The sequence below is a fragment of the Arvicola amphibius genome, chromosome 9, assembly GCF_903992535.2.
Source record: "Arvicola amphibius chromosome 9, mArvAmp1.2, whole genome shotgun sequence".
Classification (NCBI taxonomy): domain Eukaryota; kingdom Metazoa; phylum Chordata; class Mammalia; order Rodentia; family Cricetidae; genus Arvicola; species Arvicola amphibius.
Window position 1 is genome coordinate 118,985,224 of NC_052055.2, and position 26,235 is coordinate 119,011,458.

The following is a 26,235-nucleotide window of genomic DNA, read 5'->3' on the forward strand; positions in this document are numbered from 1 at the left end:
TCTCTTAGATGCTTTATTTCAGAACTACCAGAAGGCTCAACCCGGTATTGCGAGGTGGCTTCAGGAGGACAGGTGGCCTAGGGAAGCAAGAGGACACTGGGAGACATAACAGAAGCACATCACACTCAACAATGAGCAAGAGATGCCCACGCCCAGGCCATGCTCACCATGCTCACTTATCACCCTTCCTCCCACGCTGTAGGACACTGCAGGAGCCAGTGAAGTGTACCTTTCTGACCTCTGCTCCGTGTCCTAGAGATGGGAGCAAGGTGTAGTTTGAAACCTTGGCTTTAGGCCCCCACTGCTCTTCAAAGATGAATTCCAGCAGGTCACCCGGTTGAGAGCTCAGGGAGCCCAGATCTCAAGGGGATCCCCACACATTCATGTGAGAGCTGCTTCCCAGAACCCAAGCCTAAGATGGAAACCTATCTGCTGCAGAATCAGAGCCCTGAGCAGGGCACTCCGTGATGCAGTTGCCCCAATCCTTGGGTGTGAGGAGGAGCAATGGGCAGGGCTGTCTTGGCTATGCCTACGGGGTTGTGGTGGTGGCAGCCTTCATGTTCCAGTGGTTCAAGCCTCATCTGGTGCTGCTGGTGCATGGGCACATATCACCGCAGAAGACATGGGTCAGACATGTGTTCTAGAGGAACACAACCTAGAGATAGATGCATAGAAAGTGCTGGAGAGAGCGGGCCAACTCTACAGTGGGTCAGACCAGGCAACCAATCAGAACCCTTACCAAGCAAACACATGCATCTTCAGGCGGCAAAAACGTGGATTTGACACCGAAAACACGTAAAACTTATATATAAAATATTTTATTAGCAGTCTTTATTTCTTCCAAGTATCTAACTTTATATTGACACAGTCCACTCCTCGAGCTCCCCTGCTGGGTTCTGCTTGCCTTTCCGTTGCATTCCCATTCAGCTGGTGTTTCTCAATAGCCTTGATGGATTTTCCACGGGACGTTCATCTGTGCCACAGGCTTGGATGAATTTTGTCTTTCCTCCATGCAGTAACGTGATGGGGAAGGACCTGGAGGCTGGTGTGCTACTGACACGCAGGGAGAGCCATAGAATAACACTATCCAACATGTGTGGGAGCAGGCCTGCATGTGTGCACATGTGTGTATGTGCAAACTCATGTATCGACACGGAAGCCGAAGCGCATGGACGCCAGTCTCTCTGACCTGAAGTGGCCCACTAGTGTTGCCTTGGGAAGCTCAGACAGGAAAGAACAGGTCTATTGCCACTAAGACACAGGCGAGGTCAACCCCTGGGCGGGCTAGAACAATTCATCATGGGCACTTAGATGCGAGTCCCTCAGACAAAGAGCAGACTAGCCTCTTGTCTTGGCCTTCTCTTAGCGGTAGAATGGCTGAGGAGGCAGCCACTGCAATGGTGCTGCACTTTGCACGAGTCTAAGCACTTCCGGTCTGTTTGCACCGTTGGAACAATGACAGCTGGAAAAGCCAGACAGCGTGGACTCTGGTGTGTGACACGGACTCTGATGCCCCTCAGCATCATGCCAGCACCTCCCTGCCTCAGTCCTACCTGGATAAGGAGAGTGAAGCAGCTGCCCACTGGGGCAAGGCCTGAGGAAGGTCCCTGCCCTGCCCGAGGGCTTGAAACAACATGGGGAAAGCAGATCAGTGAGGGAGTGATGGATGAACACAAGATAGAGAAGCGGAAGGCGTTGCGCTGTGCCCAGACACTCCCAAGGCTAGGAGGGTCTCACCTCCACACTGGTTTTCCGTTCTCACAGACACACCCAGAGGCATTTTCTGCTTTGTGGATGTTGTCTGTCCCTGGCCTCAGGCTGATAAAATGACCTTTCTTTAGGCTTCTAAGATGGGTTTTTACTAAAAAGTTGTATGCTCCATTTTCTGGTCCTAATGGTGCCCCTCCCCACCCCCAGGTGAGGAAGGGAGAGTCTGGCTCCTATTATGTATGCAGTGCTCACAGGCTCACCCCGCCCCCTCCCCCCAGTTCAACTCTCTCTTGACAAAGGGTATAACAGGAAGCAGGAGAGGCTGGGGTGGGGGAGTGGGACAGGATGGACAAAGGAGGGGGGCTGGACAGAGGATGGCAGCCCCACCCTTGCGTCCAGCCTTTCCTGAACCCCAGCCTGGCAGGGCCCCGCAGGCCTCACTCTCTGATGAGGTCTCTGCAAATGCAGTCTTTGAACTTTCGTGTTTTACCTCTGCTAACATGAGGAGGGATACGGCCTTTAACCTGGCGGAATCCTCCCTTCAACTGAAGGAACGTAACCAGAGATAAAAGGGAGGCCCGGGTCCTCAGAGCCACATGGAACCCAACTGCAAGGGAAGTCTGACTCAAACATCAGTGTCAGGAAGGACACACTGCCGGATACCTCCTACCATGACAGAGACAAGCGGGAAGAGGAAGAAGTCCAGACTGCATCTCTGGAGTCCAATATGTAAGGTGGTAAGGGCGTCTGTGGACGCTGGATGAGGGACAAGGATGTAGCTTCCCCTAGAATGGCTGTCAGCCTTCCTCAAGTCTGCAGAACAAGTGAGCAATGCTGTCCCGTGAGGTGACTTCTGATCTCTTGCCCGTTCTGGTCAACATTCTTTAGCAACTACCCTCGTCACCCTGCCCATCAGCAGCGAACCAGCTCTTGTAGCATCAGCTCAGACTCTGCTCTATGGAGGGACCCCAACACACCCTCACTGACTTAGGGGTGGTGACCAGCTGCTCACAGTGGCGAGGAGAACCTGGACACGCAAGAACTCTTCCAGAGGGTGAGACACTCTCCCAGACATGAAACATGGACCACTCTACCTCTTTGATTGACAGCAGAGCAGTCTCAGTGCAGAAACCCAGCCCCTGGCACATCTTGCCAAACATGAGCCATTACACTGAGCCGTCAGTGGAGACAGGGGAGGCATGGGTTCTTTGGCACTGACTTCGAAGTGACCGCCCGACTCCCATTCCTTTAAACTTGCGCTTTGCCAGCTGACAGCCCACAGTTCCTCTCTGGAGTCAATGCAATGCCTAACATCATGAAATTAAATCAAGACTTTTTTTTTTAATGAAGACATTTTATAAAAGCGAATTGTGTCCCTGGTTAAAAGCTGAATGTAGAAGGCAGTGCCATGTTTGTATAGAACGAGCAAACTGAAAATTACATTGTAATATGCATTTCATTTGTCTTCTCTATAAAAGATCTAGGAGTGAAAAAAATAAAAAGAATCTCTAAATATTTTCAAAGCACATCCATGCGTTTAAGTAAAATTCGGACCCTTATCATTCTCTACAAGGAAGATAAGAAAGCTTCAAGGCCACAACCGAGGAATCTCAGGACCTGTCAGAACATGACCTAGTGCAATTACTTACAGGTATGGAAACCAAGGCTCATGGGGTAAATGGGCCTACCCACAAAAATATAGGCTTTTGCAGGAGGCTCCATCCTAGGACGGCGGTGCTCCAGAAGCAAGCAGCTGCGTGTCCTAAAGGGGACATCCATGGCACCTCCCCTTCCACTTAGCCGGCCTGCCCCTCACTGACACCCTCACTGCACGTGCCCTCGTATTTCAAGGGCCACACCCAATGTGTCCCCAGGCCGGCTTCCCAGGCTCAGTGGAGGTAGTTAACGTGATTCATGGAGAAAGGGGAAAATGGTCTTTAAAAACCGACAAGGTCGATCTATGTACTTCTTGGGCAAAATGAAAGTGGCCAGAAAACTATAGAAGAAATCATCTATTTTGCTTAAAATAGAAGCATGTGAAAAAGAAAGGTCTGGAAATAGCCTGCCAACATCCCGCTCCATACTGTTGGCATGGCTCTTCGTCCCTGCTGGCCCAGCGCAGCTGGTGTGTGTGGGGGTCTCCCTCGCCTGGAGCCCACGTTTGACCTTCGGTGGTTGTGGCTGTGAGCCTCACTCGGTGGCTAGGTGGGACTCATCTATTTCTAAGCAAAACACACCTTTCCTACCCTGAACCAGTCCTGGAGCACTGGAAAAGATACAGTCTCTCAAAATAAATGAAATTTATCGACTTTGGCTCGGAAAGTGACTTCATCAGAAAGGAGACGAACTTTAGAAAAGAAGAAACAAACGACAGTCATCAAGTGGAGTCCCACCGTCTGTGGACTTATCCCCTCCCAAGATGTCCACCTCTCTGGGGACCAATGTGGCCAGCACTCCTCCTCCAGGCCAAGGTGTCCTGGACTCCAGCAGGAACCTACTGAGGAAGCCTCTTGTCCCCAGCTGGATCACAGGATGACATTCTGTATCAGTTGTGTTTTAAATCCTGCATATATATATATATATAAAATCCCAACCGTCCTACATCTTCCTAGTTAAAGCTAGAAAAGGAAACGAACAGTTCCAACCCGGTGGGCAGAGGCGCTGAGCACTGGTCGCCATCGACCTGCATGGCCTCCAGGTTGGGTTGGGAGAGTCTGTGTCACCAGGAGCAGGCACACCGCTGCCTCCCAGCAGTGCCCTTGGTCACAATGTCTGCATTGCCTCCTTGCCGGCCTGCAGGTGTTTTACCTCTCGGCCCGGATTTTGTATCTCAGGACAAAATAGGCAATGAGTCGCAGGGAGACGAAGAAGATCCCTAAGACGATGAAGTCCAGGTACAGTTTGGCGTTCTCCACATCCAACTCCCTCAGGATGGCCTCTGACTTCTGGAAGTGGCAGGTCTCAGCAATGTCGCAGTGCAGATCCTCTCGGTCCAAGCCATAGATGGAGAGGATGACCCCCTCGAAGCCATATCTAGGGAAAGGCGCACCAGGTAAGAAGAGCATCCTTGGCGGAAGGTCACTCTGCTGGCTTGTCACTCTCAGTACCCGCCCTGCATTGCTTCCTGACCTCACAGCCATCTTCCTAAGACAACACCCTAGCAGCCCCCTACCTTTGCTTCCAATCCTGTTTCTTCCAAGGCCACCAGAGAAAATGTAAAACAGAACGAAACATATTTAATTCACTGGTACAATAAATAAAACAAATATTTGGCTTCCTTCCAATCCTGCACACCTTTTCACTGTTAGGTCTAGTTATGGGTTGGATATCCTGGCAAGAACACCGGCACATTTAAATAAAGCCCTTTGGGTCCAGCCTTGTCTTAGAGAACAAAAGCACCAATCTTCAGAAGAAAGGCTCTGGGCTCCAGTTTCCCAGGATTGGCAAGCGCATGGGCAGCTGAAACTCTGTACAAGGGCTTTGTGTCTGTCTTGGTCTCTGGAACAATGTAGTGGGGCCTAAGCAGCACTTGTTCTCAGCACGGACCTTTGTGACGCAGGGGAATGGCTGCAGCTGGGGGTGGGGATGAGGATGCACGCCAAGTACTAAGGATGAACACTGGCTGCCCAGGGAATGGCCAGTGTGCAGAGCCACTCAGCAGAGGGGAGGAACTCTGGTAGACCCCAGACCCAAAGAGTCAGAAAACTCCTGCTGGGAGGGAAGGTGCTGGGATGTTTCAGAGAGGGCACAATGCGCCTCTGTTGCACCTTGTGTAGATGTTGTAATCAGAATTTCATTGGGGAGTTTTTTTTTTTTAACGTAAAATATGGACACACCCTTGGAAATGCCCAGAATGTGAGGGCATGCCACAGCATCTTCAGAGGCTGAGTTTGTGTGCATCTGAGTGCACTGGAAGGGTGAGGCCCAAAACTAAGGGAAACATAAAGGCATATTCTTGGCGTCGGGATGCAGATGCAGTGGGCAGCCAGGCAGTGGCTTCTGGGAGTCCCTCCTTCCAGCACCACCCATTCCGTCCCTGGGCCTGCCCCGGCCACGGCCCACACGCACCTGACGTAGGAGATATAGGACATCCACTGCAAGTAGGCTGGGATCGTGTCAAAACTGACGAAGAATCCCGAGAAGAGCAGGACGGGGATGGCAGTCACGGGACCCACGAACGTGGCAACCTGGGGAGACAGGGTGGGACAGGGTGGGGACATGAAGAGCACTTACTGGAGGAAGCAGAGGATATCCCACCCACTCAAGTGACCCTGAGGATATCCCCAGTGGTCAGAAAGGAGGAATCTCAAAGGTCCAGAGTCTTTCTGGACCGGCCAAGAACAGGATGATGGCCAAGAATGTCTCCTGGCAGGGCCAGAAGTTAATCCCTTAAAGAGGGACCCCGAAACCCCAGTTGAGGAAGGGGATTTGAATGAAAAATCAAAATAAAGTATTTCCTGAGCACAGAGGTCAACAATTTCCGGGAATGGTCTCCGAGGGACTGCAGTGAACAATTTCTAGCTGTCCCTGGAGCTAACAACTGGGTAGGACCACCTCTCTGGGGGGGTCCCACCTAGAGGTAGAGATGTCACCCACCAGCAGTGGCACCAAATGCCAGAGCCAGGTTTCAAGGAGCCCATGGGACCCACTGGAAGCCCCCCTCCTCTCAGGTCTTGCTGTCCCTGAGAGTTAAGGGCTGGCAAGTAGCTGTTCCCACTGGTCAGGCTCTGAGGGAAAGATTCCAGGGTGTCATCCTGATCACAGAGGGCACTACCACTTTTTTCCCTTTGAGAATAGCTTTGTGAAGACACCTGGAAGTTCAGGACAGAATTAAGAATATGGGGATCACCAAGCCCCACACGGGAGCAGCCTCGTTAGAGCAAGGAGGCAGAGGGAAGCCCAGTGCTGCTCAGCACCTCCTTGGCTGTACCTGCAGAGATGTGGAGGCAGCTCCAATCAGCAGGCCTAAAGACTGGGCCACCAGTGAGGTCATGGTGCCAAGGGCAGCGAACAGCACAAAGCGCACGGCGTCTGACGGCTGTGACGTCATCCAGTACACGATACTGCAGTAGGCCACGGGAAACATGATCTGCAAGAACAGAGCCTGTGTCCCCGGGGGCTCTGCTTGTCCCACCAGAGGACCGTTGTCTCCCGTGGTCCTTTCAGTTGCAGGCCCCACAGACCCCACCAAATCCTGCTTTGCCCCAGTCCCACCCAGCTCTGTGGGTGTAGAGATTTCCTGCCCGCTACTGCCAGTCACCTGCGGCTCATGTACCTGGAAGGGGACGTCAGCCATGGTCTTGGCCAGGTAGTAGGCCTTCAGGCTGTACCAGTAGTTCAGGTGCTCTCGGAGGAAGACACTCATCTCCAGGGGAACTAGGGCAAGAAGGGAGAAGGGAGTGATTGGGTGGGAACAGCCAGCGACTCCAATACGCACATGAGTAGCCTTAGGCCCAATCCTAGCATTCTGGCCTATGTCACAGTGTGGACCAACACTCCAATACTTCCACTGTAAACAAAAGATGGAACCGGATTCATTGGTCTGGAAAAAGAAAATCACCAGCCATTTTTCTAACCTAAAAACTTATGTGGTGGTTTAAAAAAGAAATGTCCCTCACAGGCTCATGTATGTGAACACTTGGTCCCCGGTTGGTGGAGCTATTTGGGGAGGCTATAGAACCTTTAGGAGGCGGAGCTTTGCTGGGGAAAGTGCATCACTGGAGGGCGGGACTTAAGGGTCTATAGCCTCAACCTATTTCCTGTTTTCACCTGCTGCTTCCTGTGTGCAGATGTGTGCCTGCGGGCATGCCACGCCTTCCCCGCCATCATGGATGCTGGCTCTGGAACCGTGCACCAGAATAAATGCTTTCTTCCTTAATTTGCTTTTGGTTGTGATATTTTGGCACAGCAGCAAGAAAGAAACTGATCCAAGTGGTCACATGAAGACCCAGAATGGACCACGTCCCTGAGAACACCAAGTGTCCCCGGGGTGGCTAGTGGGACCATTCTGATCAGCCTTGTCCCTGCTGGGTTCATCAGCTCTCTAATGACTAGGTTTCTGCTTTGTACCTAGCGGCCCAGAGTGGCCAAAGTTGGCCACCCTTGGCTGTTTGAATAGCTGAACTCCATTGGCCAGGTGGGACCACCAGCAAGCTGGATCTGAGGGTCTCTTGAGCAGCAAACTTTGGGTACTTTCTCTCCATTGCCTTTTGCCATGCCTACGTTGAGATGGGATCATCTGTTCTAAACACAGCATTTTCTTGCATGTGTGCAAATGTGAGTATATGCCACCTGTGGGCAGGTACCCACAGAGACCAGAAGCATCAGAGCCTCTGGAACTAAAGTTCATAGGTGGTTGTGAGTCATTTGACATAGGTGATAGGAACCAAGTCCTGGACCTATGAAAGGGCAGTATGGGCTCTTAGCCATCCCCCCAACCCACTATGCAATACTTTCTTATGCAACAGTAAATACAATACAACCTGTTTGGTCAACATAGAAAGGCTGACTCTGAAACATCGAGGCACTAAATGCTATAAAAGTCATGCCTGGTCAAGATGAGGCCTCAGCCCCCACGTCTTGGTAGGAGTCCCAGCTAGATGGGAAGGGACACTCACAGGTCAGAACAGTGGGCATGAGGGCGGCAAACATGAGGAAGAGCATGGAGAAGAACAGGAAGCCGGAGTTGCTCAGGACCTTCTTGGCTTCGTTCCCGATCCCCAGGTACAGCAGGCCAATGAGGAGGCCGATCCCGATGTGTGAGGTGATTCGCAGGTGTGTCAGGACCTAAGGGCAGGCACAGATAGTATCCAGTGCACAGGTGTGAGGGAACAAGCCCGAGACCCCTGGAGGTGTAGGATCCTGACTCCCATGACGACAGATCATATGAGCCACCTTTCCTTTCCTTCAGGGAAATACTCAGAGCCTTACCAAGGCAGTCACACAAGCACACATGCACACACACACACACACATGTACACATGTACACGCGCGCGCACACACACAAGTCAAGCTCATGTACTACTAAGACAGAATCACTACACTTTGTTGATCCTTTTCAAAGCAGGCAAACAAGGCCGGTCTCCCTCCCGAAGAGACAAAGCCATGGTAGGGACGGCGCTACTGGAGACCCTCATCCTGAGCTGCGGCTTGGGTTGCTGTGAGCATGAGCCCATGGTAAGTTACAGGTCCTCCAGCCCAGGACCCCGAGGTTACACTGGACTTCAGCTTCCCCAGGCAGGCTTCCCGGTGTCCACTGGACAGGTGGTCCATCATCCCCTGTCTCCTTCCTGCATGACCCCAATCCTCTGCCTTCCTCTCAGACTATTTACATCCATATTGAAGTTATCCTTTGTTGGGGCTTGGAGTGAGAAGACAGGTGGGGCCAAGCCCATCTTGACCCACAGCAAATATATGACAGCAGTCAAGACACACACTGGGTCTTGCGGATACAGGTATCTTGGGGCCTTTTGTTACAACCATACAACAGCGATAGACAATTGGTATAAGCTGAGGCACAGCAACCTGAAAGTGTGCTTGTGTGTGTGTGTGTGCACGTGTGAGCATCAAGGACACCCTTACCGAGTCCCGCATGATGCTGAGGAAGGTCCTCTTGAAGAGGATGCAGAATTGGGTGAGGCAGCTGGCCGAGAAGCTGTGACAGCCTTCCATGGAGGCGGAGTCCTGAGGGCACACAGTGCAGGGGGTGAGTTAGCCTCCTCCCTGCCACGGCCCCCTTGCTCAGGAAGGGCTCTGCAGGACCCATCTCTGGACCACTCCAATCCCTTCACCTCCGTCACCTCCTCAGCAGGCCGGTGCCAGAGAAATGGGTTCACGTCCGTGTCGCCTCCGAGATCTCTCTTATAGTCGGAGTCACACATGCCCTCCCGCACAGCTCTCACCAGGCGGCTGTTCTGGTCGCCGTACTCGCCTGACGCCACTTCCATGACTGCAGGAGACACAGAAGGGGAAGTGAGACAGGGGCTGCTGGGAAGAAGCATGACAGTGCTGATGGGAACTGAGGGTCTCTGTCATTTTGTGACAGCAAGGTCTGTATGGTAATGAGAATGCTTTCAAATGAATGGTGGTTGTGCCCAAGAGCCACGGTAGCAGGTTGCTGATTGGCTAATGTCCGCTCAGAACCCCCAGTAAGCCATTCATGGTGTCAGGTGACCAGAAATGCAAACACACAAATGTGCATCATGCTGTCAGCTCACCTAGGGGCCAGGAACTCATGCATCTATGCCATGACCATCCGTACAGCGTACACTGAATGCCTGCTCTGTCTGGACCAGCAGGGGCTAGAGTGTAAGATCAGCAGGAGGAAGCTGGGCTCCTTGCTCAAGTACTGAGTAAAAGGGGCGCTGCATGGTCCACAGGGAAGGACTGCCCACAGCACACAGGGTCCACTGCTCTGAGGCTGGGGACCATGGGGCCACACCCCTCATTTCCCAACAAGCAGCTGCTCTCCTAGTTTTCCTCACTTGTTCTACTTGCTTCCTCTATCCTCTCTGGACTCCATCAGGTTCCCTCTGCCTAGACTACTTCTGTGGCTGCTGAGTGGTCCTCATTCACTCCATGGTAATGACAGTGCTGTCTAGAGACCTCTAGGACCTGTTCCTTCCTCCACCCTTCCCTGTGCACACATCACTCGTCTCTGTACCATGCCACTGACGTCCCCTCCTTCCCTGTGCCCCTCAGCAAACTGGCAATGCCTTTTCTTTTCTTTTCTTTTTTTAAAAGATTTATTTATTTATTATGTATACAACATTCTGCCTCGATGTATGCTCGCACACCAGAGGAGGGCGCCAGATCTCAGTACAGATAGATGGTTGTGAGCCACCATGTGGTTGCTGGGAATTGAACTCAGGACCTCTGGAAGAGCAGCCAGTGCTCTTAACCTCTGAGCCATCTCTCCAGCCCCCGGCAATGCCTTTTCTAAGTGGCACATGGAGCTAAAGTCAGGACACATTGGGCCCCTCTGGGAAAGCATCACTTGCAGCACCAAGCAAGTCCCCAGAACTGCCTGGTCCATTTCTCAACTCCTTGGGGGGTGTTCCCAGCACTCCTAAGTGCCACAGTCCCCACCTTCCCTTCCAGAGGACCGTCAGAGGAGAGAAACCCCTGGGAAGGGGCATCCTTATCACCTGCTCTCCTCTCTCACTCTCTCTGGTGAGGGAATAAGCCAACCACAAATAAGATCTCTCCCTTGGCTTTTAAATATTTCCTTTGTGGAGCATTTTCCCTCCCGTGTCTCCTCCTATCCCCTCCAAACTTTGCGGAAGTATGCCTCCTGTGGGTAAGGACCATTCCCAGGATCAAGGACTCCTGGAGACAACTTGGGAAATGACATACGGAGCCCTTGGGGCCGAGGGGTCAGATGTTAGAAAGAAACATAGTTGTGGGAGAAAGGCCACAAAGGGGGACTGTCCAGCTGGGATCCCAGAGTGGCCTCGAGTAGCAGGGTTCTTATAGAGAAGCAGTCACGGATGCAGCGTTGGTCCTATGTCTAGTGACCAGTGTCCTCATAGAGGGGATGACTAAGAGACAAGGTGAGGACAAGCCAAGACAGGTGGAGTCTGGTCATTAGACAAGTCCTCCTGGGGAGAGGCCTGCCTGAGGTTCCACCACAGGACGGTCCTGTCCCATCTGTGAGACATGGCAGTGACTCCAGACTCAGGCATCATATCATAGCAGAACACACAAGACGGGGCGGGGGTCCTTTCCCTTCCCTCTGGGTGGGTCCTACTCACCAAAGTCTGCAGGGTTGTGGTAGGTAGGGCAGTTCAGACCCAAATCCCTCAAATACGGCACGAGATTCGAGACCTTTCCCCGGTATACGCACTGTCCTTGACTCAGGACGTAAAGCTGAGGGGAAGGAAAAGAGAAAGGCATCAACCACAGCCTTCACCTCTGGAAAGCAATGGAGGCTCTCACTTAGTCAATCCTTCAATCAGGTGGTCAGTCAGTCGGCCAGCCTACCCATTGGTCAGCCAGCTTGTCAGTCAACCTGTCAGCCTGCCCACTGATCAGTCAGCTAGTCAACCAGTTATTCAACCAGCCAGTCATTAATCAGCCAGTCAACCAGCTAGTTAACCAACCAGCCAGCTAATTACCCTGAGAACCAGTAGAAAGAATAAGGACCCAGGGTCTAATTTTCCCAGGCTATCTCAGTCCTCTCAGAGATCTTGGGATGGAATCTGGGGAGGAGATTTAGGTCAAGGACCTGGACAAGGGTGGGGCCCATGTACCTGGTCAAAGAGCTCAAAGAGCTTGGCGCTGGGCTGGTGGATGGTGCAGACGATGGATCGGCCACCCTGGGCCAGCCCTTTCATCAGTGACACCACCTGGAAGCAGGAAGCGCTGTCCAGGCCACTGCAAGTCAAAGACACTATGAGAAGCTGAGAATATGAGGGAGAAGCCCAGGGCCCCAGGTCTCGGGGGACTGGGAAGTCACTACTGAGAGAAGACCTGTCATAGGGCCTGTAGCTGCACCCCAAGGTCATGCTCTTCTCAGACTGTGTAACTGTTCAAGGGTGACATTTCAGTGGGGGCAGAGTGCGCTATATGTCACTTCTGGCAAGAATGCAGGAGCCCAGCAGATTCCTGAAGGACTGGCTGTGGAGTGGCGGAGGGGATCCCCACTTGCCTTGGCCAGAGACCATCAGAACTGTCTGGGTAAAAAGCTGGACTCCAAACTGAGCAGTGAGGCCAGGCAGTCAGTAGTCCCAATGCCATACCCCTTGGCCCACTTGGGGAATGTTAGAGGGGTGCACTGGGCTGTGGCTAAACTCCTGATGGTCTATGGATCATATTGATGCCTTTTGCGGGGAGGTATCCTCTGGCGGCATCCTGAGGTATGCAGGGTCTGACCAGGATCTGGCACTCTGGGGGAACTCTCTCCACCCGTTTGAACACCCCAAACCCGGCTTACTTCTGTGCCACTCCCCACAAGGGAGTGAGACACAGTGGGTACCCTGACTGCTCGCTTTCCCCCAGGGCAGTGAGCCTACAGAGGCAGTTTCAAATGTCCTTACAGTTGTCTTTGGGGCCCTCCTAAGTACCACCCACTGTGGCCTCGGCATTTGGTTGGGCTAAGGTGGATGTGACCGTCCCTGGGATGCTGGAGACAGCTCTCAAGTTCAGTGGGCATCCACCAGATGAGCACACAGTGGGGAGGAGATGACGAAATCGAGAGGGTCAGTTAGGACAAGCCCTGTGCGACCAGCCTACCCTGTCGGGAATGCCTGAATACAACGTGCTCAGAAGAAAGGCTGACTAACTAGTGACCAGGGTTCTCCAGAGCTAGGACTGGAGACCGGGACAGAAGGCAGCGAGCCACTTAAAACTGGAGGGGCTGTTCAAAATACAAGGCATCAAGCCCCTTCCTCAGAACGCCCCACAACACTAGCCTTCAGGGGACTATACCACTGGCAACTCGGGAACAAGGGAGAGACAAGCACTATGAAGCTGTTTCCAAACTCCAACAATATCTTCACATTCAGTACCCCACGTCCCCAAGTACACACAAGCCTCTGAGCCAGTGGCTTTGTCCTGCCATCCCACAGACAGGGAAACCTTTTGCAGCTCCTCCAAGGCCATACCAAGACATTGGGACCACCTCTAAGAACCTCAGAATAGACTCTAGAAGGAATTCTTCCCTGTCCCATCTCCAGACACCAGACACAAGCTTACCTGGTGGGCTCATCGAAGAACATGACAGGAGGGTTATTAACCAGCTCCAGAGCGATGGCCAGGCGCTTCCGCTGGCCTCCTGATAGGCTTCCCGTCCGTGTATTGGCACAGGGCAGTAAGCCCAGGGCCGTCAAGATCTCCTTGACCTGTGAGCAACAAACCCAGAGTCTCTATTAGGAAAGAGCCTTCCAACGTCATGGCTATTAGTCAGGAACATATGCTGAGCTCTGTGGGATGCCCTCCCCTGCTGGGCACAGCCTCACTAGTCCATACACAGATGTCTACACTGCTGGGCTGTCTCAGGCCATCCCAAGCCAAGTGGCAGGTTTGGCCCTGTGGCCCTGTGACCCTGACTAGAGAGACAGGAAAAGCTGTTGAGAGGCAAGAAGTAGCGTTGGGAGTTCAAGGACTGGGGTCTTCTCTCAGCCTCTGGCTGGTAACCTGATGTCACCCCCCACTTCTAAGCCGAGCCTAACATCTGGCACAAAGAAATGTCCTATAAATATTTGATGTACAGATGGATTAATGAACACGTGAGTGGATGGACGATCGGTTCTGTGACTAGCACAAAGGGTCACTGGCCATCAAATGCAGTCATGCAAAGTGCCCTGTTGGAACACTGGGCACACAGTAAGAACCCCCAACTGCTATCACCCAGGTTTCTCATCCCACATGAAGAATGCCAGCAAGTCCCCTGACACACACCCCAAGCCAGCCCTTTCAGGAGACCACCTGAGTCTGTGAGCAGGTGAATGGCTTAAGGCAGCAAGCAGATCTGTGCTCTAAGTGGCACTGTGGCCACCCTGTGCTCAGGGCTCTAGGATAAAGGCCGAGAACAGAGACAGGCACAGTTGGTTGTGTGCGGAGCCCTCTGATTGGCCCAGGATGGTGACCTGGCGTTGGCTCGGGGAACAAACAGGTCAGCAGGCTCTTGGGAAGGAGAGGCTCATCCAGGTGCCACATCCCTGCCAGGCTCCTCTCCAGGGCTCAGCGATTCCCTCTAGAGTTTGCCCAGAGGTGGGACAGCTCTGAGGCAGCCAGTCCCTGGTGGCCATACCAGGAGGACTTTGGCCAGTGGCTTCTCTAGGGAGATGAGGTCATCCAAGAGGAAAACTCACAAAGAAGAAAACTTTCCACTCTGACCTTCTCAATTATTTACGCATGGTCAGTACAGACTGAAACCCTGGGGGCAGAACCACTCAGAATCCAGTGCTGAGGGGCTGGGAGCAGGAGCAGTGCGGGGCCAGGGACACGGGATCAAGTCCTGCTCTGCCTATTCTTGCCGATGCTCTCAAGCCAGCACCACGATCTCCTTCTGGGATGCCATGCCTCTGAGAGATGGATGTCAGTTGGGAAGAGCTTCAGTGTGGCTGTCTGGGCAGGGCCAGAGAGGCAGCACCACAGTGGACAGACCTTTCTTTTTGGCATTTTTTGCTTCTTGCCACAATGTCGTTATCTTCCCAGCACAAGGCTTCCGGGGTCTTCCATATGGGTGGCTAATTTGGCAACATGCCTGGAGTCTTTCCTCTGTGGGGGCATTCCATACACTAAGTACACCTTTCTTGTTTACTTTTATGCCAGAGAAGTGGAAATAGAGACCACCAACTGGTGGTTGTCCTTCTGCCCACATGACCATGTTTCTACAACCATCAGGCCTGGCCCGTTCTCTCTAGAAGTAAGTAACACTACCCAGCTTGGCTTTGGTTTAAAAGTCATTAGAAAGAAAAAAACAATAGTGTCACATTTTTTTAAAAAGGTTTCCCTTCCCTAAATAAGCAAACCAACAAAACAAAACAAAAACAAAAAATCCCCATGGTCACTTGTAATCCAAGCCCTCCTGGGGCATCACTGTCTAGGGATGGTCTCAGCTGCCCCAGACTGGCCCATGGCAACCTCGCTCTCCAGGAAGCCACTGTACCAGAGGGCTCCTCAGGGCCAAAGTGCCTTTTCTGGGAAACAAGGGAGTCTGTGAACAACATTCCCCATGATGTACGAGAACATTCCATTCCATTGTTCTCCCACACGCTACCCACAGCGCACACTGAGGTACTGCAGGGGCTGCTGGGAAATGAGTCAGGAAGTGTCCAGCCGTAAATCTGTCCTTCAGACGCCTGTGATGGGTTCTTGGAAGAGCCAGGAACTGTGCTCAGCTGAGAAGAGGGCCGTTGCAAGTAAGATCTCTAGTAAACAAATACATGCAGGACACACCAATCCCTCAGTCCTACATGGCTGGCTTACTATAACACTCAACACAGAGACATGACTGGAGGAAAGGTTTAGGCTTGGCGTTCTTGGGGACATCTCTTGGACCAGGATGATGGAGGTTGTGCACATATAAGAGTCCTGTCAGTCTGAGGCCTAGCTATGACTCCCAGAAGGCTCCAGGCTTCTTCAAAGAATGTTATCTTCTACTCCAGCATCAGAGTGGGCTCTTGAGGCCCAACCACCACCCAGAAGAGCGGCTGGAAGCCAGACTCTGACAGTACCAAACAGCATCACAGGCAAAGATGGGAGGCCAATTGCCTACCTCACTGTGGTCATTTGCTCAGAGGCCTGAGTCACGTGATGTCTACTTCTTCAGCTACACGGGGAAAGGCTGGCCACAGAGTCACAGCTGTGGAGAAACAGCCCCGTCTCCATCTCTCCATCCCACACTTACATTGATCTTAGTGGTGTAAAGACTTGAGCCTGAGAGGCTGGTGGATGGGAGGTGGTCCCAGGGCTACCACAGTCTTCTGATCAGTCACCAGGTGCCACGTGGATGCTCCAAACGAAAGAGCTCCACCTGGACTCACTTCCGGCTTCTGCCTGTCCCACTGCTGTTCCAGCAGTGACCTGCCTTCTCACCAGTGGCAGATGGAATGCAGGGGCAGGGAGCAGGAGCAGGCACAGATAAAGATGGAGGACCCTGGTCCTTGTCCATTGGTGTAGGTAATCTCAGGCTCACCTTGGCACACTGTGTTCTGAGGCTTGGCTTCTTCTCTTTCCTTCTTCCTTTCTAGAGCTTTCCTTTGTCATCCCCGTAGTTGCTTGACTTGGGTCAGCTCAGGTTGCCATGGCAAAGTGTCCTAAACTGAGGGCCACCTCAGAGTCTGATAGCTGGTTGGTCAAGCTCAAGGCATGGTGGCACTGGCTCTTCCCAGGCCCTCCTGACTCCTCTCTGTTGGGTTTATAGATAGATGGTGTTTTCTCCTCACGTCCTCAACAGCTGTCCTTCTGAGTGTGCTTGTATCCTGACTTCCTCTTCTTGTAAGGGCACAGTGAGATTGGATCAGAGCCATCCCAATGACCTCCTGTTATCTTAATCATCTCTGCAAACAGCCTGTTAATTCTGAAGGACTGGGGTTAGAATTTTAGCATATCCCCCTGGTGGGGGGAGGGTCAGCCACTGGGCCTGTCTCTTCTAGTCTTCACTCCCAGGGACAGTGGCAGTAGATTTGAGAATGGGAGTCCAGGGAGGTGGGGAGGGGGATGGGTGGTGGCCCTAAGTCACGTTTTTCAGAAAAGGCCAGTGGTGTAGGAGGTCCTTCTGTTTATGTGTTGTGTTGCTTTCATTGGTTTAATAAAGAAACTGCCTTGGCTGTTTGATAGGGCAGAACTTAGATAGGTGGAGTAGACCCAACTGAATGCTGGGAAGAAGGGAGAGAGAGAGCCGCCATGGAGTTGCCAAGCCAGACATGCTGAATGTTTCCTGGTAAGCCACGACTTTGTGGTGACATGAAGATTATTAGAAATGGGTTGAATCAAGATGTGAGAGTGAGCCAATAAGAGGCTAGAACTAATGGGCCAAGCAGTGATTTAATTAATACAATTTCTGTGTGATTATTTTGGGTGTAACCTAGCCAGGCAGCTGGGACCAAAAGCAGGTGCTCGTTCCCTACAACAGGCCAGCGACTATAGAGGCTCTTGAAGCTCACCCTACATGACAAGGTCACAAGCCCCATTCTGTTGCCCACATGTGACCCCTGAATTTTTCACAGGGTACAAAGGGTCCAGTTTCTTCCCCCTCAATCTCAGAATAAGAGAATTCCACAGGAAACATTTTCAGTAGTCCCACTGAGCTGTTTTCATCTCAGAAATGAATTCTTCCTCTCTGCACTGCGCACCCTACTGCCATGACAGAGAACCCCAAGACTGTGAGGGTCCTGTAAGAAAGGGGAAGGGGGAACCCTCAGGCAGCCGGGAGCTGCTTTTCCACAGCCAGCCTCAATCTACGCCCTATTAGTCCTTCTGGGCAGTAGGAGGATGCATGTGAACAGAATTAAAAAAAAAAAAAAAAAAAAAAAAAAAACAAAAAAAACCAAAACAAAAACAAAACAAAACAAAAAAAAACTTCCTTAGGTAAGTATTTAATAATGTCCATCTGAATGGTGCGTCTCACACCACACTCTCAATGCCCCTGGAAACTGCACCACCCCCATTGGCTGGCCTTGGAATAGATAACAGCATGGGGGGGGGTTTCTGCTACATTTATCTTCTGCAGAGCATCCCAGTAGCACTGGGGACAGAAAGGAGGAGGCAAGCTGAGCTTCCCTCTGGTGGCCCATGAACAAGGACTGATCAGTTCTCCTCACCTCTGCACCCCATGACCTCCTAGGGCTCCTGCTGGGCCCTGCTTGCTTCCTTCCCTGATCTTTAACAGCTCAGGGAGTCAGGAAGACTGATAAGGGAGGAGAAAAGTCTCAGATAGGCTGGGGATGTTTTTATTTTCTTTTTTTTTGAAAGACTGGTTAATAACATGCAAGAGCCCAATTTCTCGTTGCAAAGGTGTGTGGGTGGAGGGGGCTATTTTTAAACCAATGACTAAACCATCTCCATTGTCAGCATTTCATAAAAATTTATTTTAATCTAAAGTGTATTAAGCACCCAAGGGGGTGGAGCCAGGCCCTTCTGCCCATGGGTGGGTGGGATGGGGGTTGTGAGGCTAAGGCAGCAGACTGCTGGATCTAAATGTCAATCTAGCCCCAGAATCATCCCTCCTGGACTCCACCCACTGCACCCCACCACACACTTTCTGATGCCCCCATCTCTAACATACACACCCGAGGAGAGGCAAAGAAAATCAACAACAACAACAACAAAAATCTAGAAGAGGAATAAGACACCCCCTCCCACCCCGGCCAGGCTCCTTCACGCATGTGCTTCCATCACGCTCTGGACCACGTGTGGCTCGGAGTGTCACACTCACCATCTCCCGTCTGCCTTCATCCTTCTCCTGCAGCTTCAGATGTGCAGACACCTGCAGGTGACAAGGACAATGGTGAGGTGGCTTCTGGAAGAACGAGTCTTACGGGATCCAAGCACGGTCCAGGGGTCATGCCCTGGCCAAAGCCAGCACGGCCCAGAGTCCCATCAGCTTTCTAAGCTGCTTGATGGATTCATAGGACACTTCCCCACCCCAAAGGCCTGATGGGGGTGCGGTCCTGGGAAAGCTATAGGGGTTGCTGTGCTTCTGCTTATGTCAGGTGTCCATGAGACGTCTCTGGTCCAGCACAGAGACGAGGAAACCTTAGGCAGCAGGGTGTGAAGACTGCCTGGGAGGGGACCAGTAGTGCATTCAGGACTGCCACAAATCGGGAGATAAACCATTGCTGACTTGAGGTTGTTACCCTGGGAGGATCTGTAGATAGCAGGGTGAACTTCCTGGCTTGTTTACTCAGATCCTGTTTACCAGGATAATATGGGGTCCCCAGCCTTACCTGGTGAAACCCGGAGACTGAATTACCCAGCCCAGGTTCAGCCCTGTTTCAGTTATACCAGACTCTGTGCTCTTGGGCACACCTGGACCTCAGTTTCCTCACCAGCATGAAAATAAGTTTAAAATCTACCTCATTAATTGGTGAAGTTGCTGAAGGGGTCAGGTCAGAGACTGAGAGGCAAGGGAAGGGACTTTAGAGGCCCCAGACCTCAGAGTGGGACAAGGGTAGGCCTACATCACCTCTGTAAGACTAGCTGCCTGTCTTGTGACACCAGGTGTCACAAGTACCTGTCAGGATGGACATGGCCGTAGGTCAGTAGCCGGTGACCAAGAAGTGGAGACCATGGAAGACAGGATCTCAAGGGATAGAAGATTAAAGAGAAACATCGCCAACGGTACCGTGAAAGCCCTCAACTGAGGATCTAACCGTATGTGTTTCTGAAAGCAGATGTATTTCACAGCAAGACCTAGAAGACAGACAGTTACCCCAGAACAGAAAAGACCTAGAAGACAGACAGTTACCCCAAAACAGAAAAGTGATGGAGTTGGAGAGCCAAAGCGATGGTTCTCACACTGGCGACTGCACAGTCCACCAGGGACTCATCAAGAGCTACAACAATCAGGTCACTCGACACACGGGGGGTCACTCAGGGCCTCACAGGAGTGGGCAAGTACATGAAGGGCGAGACTGGAGGTGAGGGAAACCTCCTCAGTAGCCTGCCTGCATGCCCTGGTCTGTCTGCAAATCCTCTTGCACCCTCTAAGCCTGATGAAGACCCACTGGAGGCCAAGGAGGCAGGCAGATCTCCCTAAAGTCACTGTTCATGGACTCGGAGGTGGTGTCCTCTTACCCAGTACCAGGGCAGAAAAGCGAGAGTCACCCTGCCAGGCCCTCTCTTTCTGTTTCTCCACAAATCAGGGTCAAGGAGCAGATCCGCAATCTGAAATCGTAGCCACTTTTCTTCATTGAGCTAAGACTCCTTTGAAGTCGCACAAAGTGCTGTGTGGTGGCTTCTATCCAGTGTTTGCCCATTCCAAGTCATGAATGGAAGGGCAAGACCTCTCTGTGTAAGGCTACCAATATGAACATCTCATCTGCTAACTGAAGTGCAGAGTCTCTGACAATGTCCTCTTCAGGACCAGGGGAGGCACAGTCCCTACCGGGACTCTATGCAGCGGCACCCAGAAAGCAGAGAAGCAGTGCCAGCTTGGCATGAAGTGAGCCATGACAGGCAGAGGCTACCAACCAGAGCTGAGTGTTGGTTTGCAAATTACCCTTTAATGAGAGACATTCTAGAAGCTTCGTCGACCCACAATGAGATCACGTGAGCTGTCACTGACTGTGTGTGTGGGGGGGGAAGGGGTAGGCCCTTATAAAAAGAAAAGAGTTTCTGCATTGGTGGGGACACAGTCCATGCAAAGAACACGGCCTGGCTGTTCTGGAAATCTATGACACGGGCATCATCTGGACACTTGCACGGCCCCAGAGGGAAAGGTATTTTTAAACGCCCCCTGGACATGTGCACCTAAGTCTCATGTGAAGACACAGTGAGAAGATACAGAACAGTGGAAAGAACCACGGACAACACGGAGAGACCCAAGGTCAAGGTTCCACCCCGTCTTCCTATGCTACTCATTCTTTATTCTAGCCAGAGACTGGAATAGTCTCACAGACAAGGAAGCCATGGCCAAGGGGCTAAAGCAACATCATGGAAGGAGGTAGTGGTGATGCTCAGAGACCCTGGAGTCACAGCCCTGCTTCAGAGTCCCCCCCCCCCTCACGGCCTGGGAAGCCTGCAGGCTTGCCTCACGGCTTAACTCCTTCAGGCTCTGCTCACCCCTGCTCCCCAGAGACAGCGCAGCCTAGACCCTGTAGGCACTCAGCAATGGCTGACTCTTTCACCTATGGGTGAAATATGGGTGGGTTCTCTCATAGAACTGGCAACCTACCAAAGATAGAACGATTCAAGGCAGTGATAGAGGGTATCTAGATTATACCAGCTTGACATAGGTGAGAGTCATCTGTAAAGAGGGAACCTCAACTGAGAAAATGGCCCTACCAGACTGGCCTGTGGGTAGGCTCCAGCCCTGGGCTGGTGGTCCTGGGTGCCATAAGAAGGCAGGCTGAGCAAGCCAAGAAGAGCAAGCCAGTAAGCAGTATTCTTCCACGGCTTCTGCTTTAGGTCTTGCTTCCAGTTTCCTGCCCTACCCTAGATGATAGATTACAATTATAAGCTGAAATACCTCCCCCCATTATGCTTTTGGTCATGGTTCCACCCCGTCTTCCTATGCTATTATAACATTAGAAACCTTAATTAAGCAGAGAGGAAGTTGCTTAGCCCAAGGGTAAATAGGAAGGTGGTTACCATGGAAACAATCATTCAACCAGGTAATCGATAATCTCAGAAACTTGATTGTGACTCTGCCAAATGAGAGCTATTAAAACTTCTAGTCTGGGGAATTATGTCCCACAAAGCTGTGTAAGCAGCAAGCCTGGGGCAGCATCTCAGAGGGAGTGAACTGGATGTGGCCGGATGCAGCAAGCCTGTGTTGTACCGAGGGCAGGGGTGGCTCACCATCATGGCCTCCTGAACGGTGAGGTGAGGCAGCAGCATGTCATCCTGCATGATGTAGCACGAGACCTTCCGGAAGCAGCGCAAGTCCCGGGGCATGCCATTAATGAGGACTGCCCCCTTCATGCCGGTTTCCCTGCAAAGATAAGCAGAGAGGTGGCTGCCAACCAGCTCCTTCAGCATCCCACCTTCAGATGGCTCGGAGATGCAAGCAAGAGAGGGGGCCTCCCTCCCTCCTGGGCTCTTCCCAGGAGAACCATTCACCATGGCGACAGGATGGGGCAGAGGGACCAGAGACCCAGATCTAGTACCAGTGCTCTGCTGGGAACAAGTGGCCAGCGGGGACACAAGCCACACACCAGGCCTTTCCCAAATGGCATGTTTATCACACCAGAAGGAAACAGCTTCTCTTCTTTGCCTGCTGCACAGGCATGTCTGGGAATGCTCCTCGATACAGCTGCAGGGCAAGGATGTACACTAGTGGCTACTCTATTTGCAGCCCAGACGACACCAACTGCTCCGGGATCACAGGTGCACGCAGCAGATGCCTTGGGTAGCTCAGAGACAGCATCCCAGGCACGACAGTTCAGGCCCATGACTGTCCTGATGCAAGGGGAGAACCTTCTAACTACAGGCGATGGGGTTGGGAGCCTCCTTGTTCTAATAGGGCTGGAGGACACTGCTCTGGTAGCCACCTGTCGGCTCCTCAGGCATGTGCACACTGGGCCTGCTGCCTCTCAGGTACTTCTAAACACCAGCAGATCTAGCTACCAGGGCCCCCATCTTCCTTTCTTCCCAATGACACATTTTCTCAGCTCTGCCTCCCTGTGGCCATGGAGAACAGTAGTGTTATGGAACCTGTGGGGACTGATAGAGCCATTCTGGGTTCCAACTTCCTGTGGCCCACTGTCAAGGCTGAGGGCACTCCCAGGCAATGGGCAGCTCCCCTGGCTTCCTCTGTGTACCCAGCCTGGCAGGGCTGCTTCTGCACCTCTGGAATGCATAAGCTCCCTTGGTCTTCTAGAAACTGCTGTGCTGTTCTCAAAAAGAGCCAGCTCCCCCAAAATACCCGACTAGGCTCCCTCCCTGCCTTGACTCAGGGAGTTGAGACTTTAGCTTTGATCTTTCGATATGAATGTAATGGACAAGAACTTGTCATGGTGACGATTTTGAAAATCATAACCTCTGATATTAAGAAGCAATTCCGAACTCTAATGAACAGTGAGGTTTATCATTCACCTCCTACCTCAGTAACTGAAATAATCAGTATTATGGGTGTCCATTATTAGTCTCAAGGATTATAGTATGTTCAGGCTTGTATCTGAAATGCCCCCCCCCACCAGATCCCAAGCTTGTGGTACCGAAATGGGGGGTTGTGGAGCCTGGGTGGCTGAGGTGAGTCACTAAGGACAGGCCTTTAAAGGTTGAAGCCTGGCTCAGCCTCTGTTTCAGCTGCTGTGCCTTCTTTCTCATGACTGTTCCCTCCGAGACCGTGAGTCAGAACAAACCCTTGCTCCCTTAAGTTGCCTCTGCTACAGGAATTTGGCCACACTAACAGGAAAGCTAGTGATACATTCTAGCAGATACTGAAACCACGTAGAGTTTTGTACTCTATATGACCATGACTTTTCCTATGTAGTATGTGTTAACATACAAATTAAGCATGGTAAGAAATTAATAGTTACAACTAATAGAACAGTTATAATGTGTTGTAATGAAATTGTCAAATGCCTGTCCTTGTACTTTGGGGACGTTATTAAGAAAAGCAAGGGTCCCTTGAACAAAATCCCACATCTCTCCACCAATCTGGTAGCCTAGGCAGTTAACAGGCATGAAATGTGGCTACACCGACCCATGTCCTGGATGGAACAAAAGAGGCATCAGATCGCATCGTATTTCTTTTTAAAAGATGTGTGCAAGTATGAAGTTTTTAGGCTGGAGTTTTAATTCTTTTGGTCCATGGTTAACTGTGGCCACTCCCTGCTCTGAGAACTGAAGAGCAGGATTTTATAAAGCCTTTCTTAATCTCTTCAAAAGGCTCCCCTTTAGAATCATTCACCAATGAATGACCTTGGTGTAACCTTGGGAATGGTGATTCCCTAAAGCCCGGAACAATCATGGAAACCACAGGCCTTGGACACGGCAGCTCCTCATTCTCTTCTGCCATGCCTCATGTAACTGTCCAGCATGCCATCCTACTGGCTGTCTGTCTTCTGATCACTGCTCTTCCAGATCTTGACCTTCACACACCTTCCTGTCCAGAGGATATACTGAGGGCAGAGCTAACTAGGAAGCTGCCTTGTCCATCTGCCTGGGGTCTCTTCTTCATGGCCTGTGTAGCCATCAGCAGGTACAGGCTTTCGTTACTGTCTTCTCTGCATGATTTCCCACCTCCAGTCTCAAGCTCTGGAGACAGCATGCACCCCGGCCCCCCACCACCACTACCCCCACAGGCACACATGCACACATATGGTCGGTTTCCCAGGAGTCCATGAGCACAGCTTCCGGTAGCAAATGCTGTACATGACAGAATGCTCCCAGCGACGACAGCCCTAAAGTGGCTCCGCCCCTCACACAGCTTTCTCTGTTGGCATCTGCTCACCTGTATCCCGCCAGAATGTTCATGAGCGTGGACTTCCCAGCTCCAGAAGGACCCATGATGGCCACCAGCTCTCCACTGTTGAATTTCCCAGAGATCCCTTTCAAAAGGGTCTTGTATCCTGCAAAATGCAGAGTGGATTCATTTTTCTAATTGTTGCATGCTCTGTTTGGCCCCAATGCTGAGCTGCTTGGCTGCAGCCAAAGGCAGAGTCTCCCACAGTGAATGCAGTATGAAAGATACGAAAGACTTAAGGCGCATTCTACGCTGGAAGCAGACCTGGGTCTGTTTCATGATACTCTCTTCCCAGAATGACCTCATCCTCTATACCCCTGTTCACGGCACGTGCACATTGCTTAGGGTGTAAAGAGCACTTATTCAAGTGGCATCTAAGTCTAGGAAGATCCACCACCCCCATGTCAAAAGGGCAGGTGGACAGAGCCTATTCAGCACTGGACCAATGGCTGTGTCCTCCTCCTGATGTGGTACACAGGTCTCTGTACTGACAAGCAATTATCTCAGCATTTCATTTGTGAGTTTTTTTCCTTACCCCTCCTAGACTTACAGAAACACAAATAATTTGTACACAATTCACAAGCAATTGCTTTATGATTAAATAATATAATCAATGCATTGTTAATCCCCCTATGAATGATTAAAAGGGCTTATTGTCACACAGTCACATCAAATGTCTAGGGAAGGTCTGCCAAGTGTCTTCTGCCAGGATCTTTAGAAATGGGAGCCGGGGGGAGAGCCACACACCCAAAACAAAGTCAGAGCCCTGTAGTTTTCAAGTAGACTGTGGAAGTGTGCTATATATGACAGACAGAAGCCAGCGCTTCAGAGATAAAGATGCCAGCTCAGACACGTCCCTTGGCATGGTGTCAGGTAAGAGCCCACCCTCACATGGCAGGCTCCTTACATTTTAGCTCCTGTGCATAATGGCTAAAGAGACCTCCTGAGCCAGGGACATGTGGGGAACTTGCCTGGTCTCCCCAGGCTCCAGCGAGCACCCAGACCCGCAGGTCGAAGAAAGCTCCACCCTACAGGAACGGCTTATCCACAGGCTCACTGTCTCTCACAGATGGGACACTTGGACATTCCAGCCTGTCACCAGGTGCCACCTTAATTTGGACAAGGAGTCCCTGGAGCCTTGTTTAGGCAAGGCAGAGAGAAGCGGAAGCTAGAGCCAGGAAGCCCGCAGCTCTGAGACTGAATCATTAAGCAGAGGAGGTTGGTTGTCAGCTGTTGCCCCAGAGGGCTGAGAATGATCCCAGTGGGAGAAGAGGCCCGGGAACAAAAGGGAGGGGCGCCAAAGGAAGCTCAAGCTGTGGAGGAACCCGGTTTCCCTACATGACGGCCCTGGAGAGCAGACGGGGATGCATGAGGGGGAAGCGCAGGAACTATGTCTGTCTCCAGTGGACAGACAGACGAGCAGATGGGTAGACAGATGTACAGAAGAGCCAGGGATGGCAGGCAGTTTCTGCACAAAGCCAAGTGCCCTGTCCTGCAGGCTCATCAGACAGAGTTCTGCCACTTGGGGACAGATGTGGACCTCCAGGGGCCCCGAATGACATCACCAAGGGAGCGCTAAATACTCGGGTGCCTACTCATTACCATGCTTATCTATCTAGGCTGCAGTTGGGGTTACTGTCGAGCAAACGATGTTTCAGGCTGATTCTACTCCAAGACAAACACTCAGCCCCTGCTGGGCTCCCATGAGCTGGAAGCTGCTCAAAGCTGGAGACAGGTCACTGTGACGGCCACTGGTTGAGTGAAAGCCAGATGTTCTGCAAGTTCCCTCTGTAGAGCTCTCATGAGAAAAACACATAGACGGCTGGATACAGCTGGACTCGCAGCCCCTTATCAACAGATAGAGTGTGTATGACCAGGTGTAGAAGCCACCTCACACTTCTAACATGGCAAGCAGCTGTTTAGAGTCCTGTTTTTACACAGCCAGG

At 51.7% G+C, this 26,235-nt stretch overlaps 1 protein-coding gene across 2 annotated transcripts in view; it reads right to left on the reverse strand.

Annotated features, from left to right (window-relative positions):
• Positions 1-802: 802 nt before the first annotated feature.
• Abcg1 (ATP binding cassette subfamily G member 1) overlaps positions 803-26,235 on the reverse strand; it is a 55,195-nt gene continuing 29,762 nt past the window's right edge. Inside the window, exons 3-15 of one of the 2 annotated variants that reach the window (XM_038342204.1) lie at positions 24,278-24,395; positions 21,679-21,811; positions 18,593-18,643; positions 13,405-13,550; positions 11,961-12,084; positions 11,463-11,577; positions 9,510-9,658; positions 9,292-9,393; positions 8,328-8,496; positions 6,986-7,086; positions 6,641-6,799; positions 5,779-5,897; positions 803-4,743 (exon numbers count right to left, since the gene is read on the reverse strand). In XM_038342204.1, the coding sequence (XP_038198132.1) occupies positions 4,515-4,743; positions 5,779-5,897; positions 6,641-6,799; positions 6,986-7,086; positions 8,328-8,496; positions 9,292-9,393; positions 9,510-9,658; positions 11,463-11,577; positions 11,961-12,084; positions 13,405-13,550; positions 18,593-18,643; positions 21,679-21,811; positions 24,278-24,395 (1,715 nt within the window). In that variant the 3' untranslated portion in view covers positions 803-4,514. Of the gene's footprint in view, positions 4,744-5,778; positions 5,898-6,640; positions 6,800-6,985; positions 7,087-8,327; positions 8,497-9,291; positions 9,394-9,500; positions 9,659-11,462; positions 11,578-11,960; positions 12,085-13,404; positions 13,551-18,592; positions 18,644-21,678; positions 21,812-24,277; positions 24,396-26,235 lie in introns of both variants that reach the window. The other variant, XM_038342203.1, reaches the window with a different exon arrangement.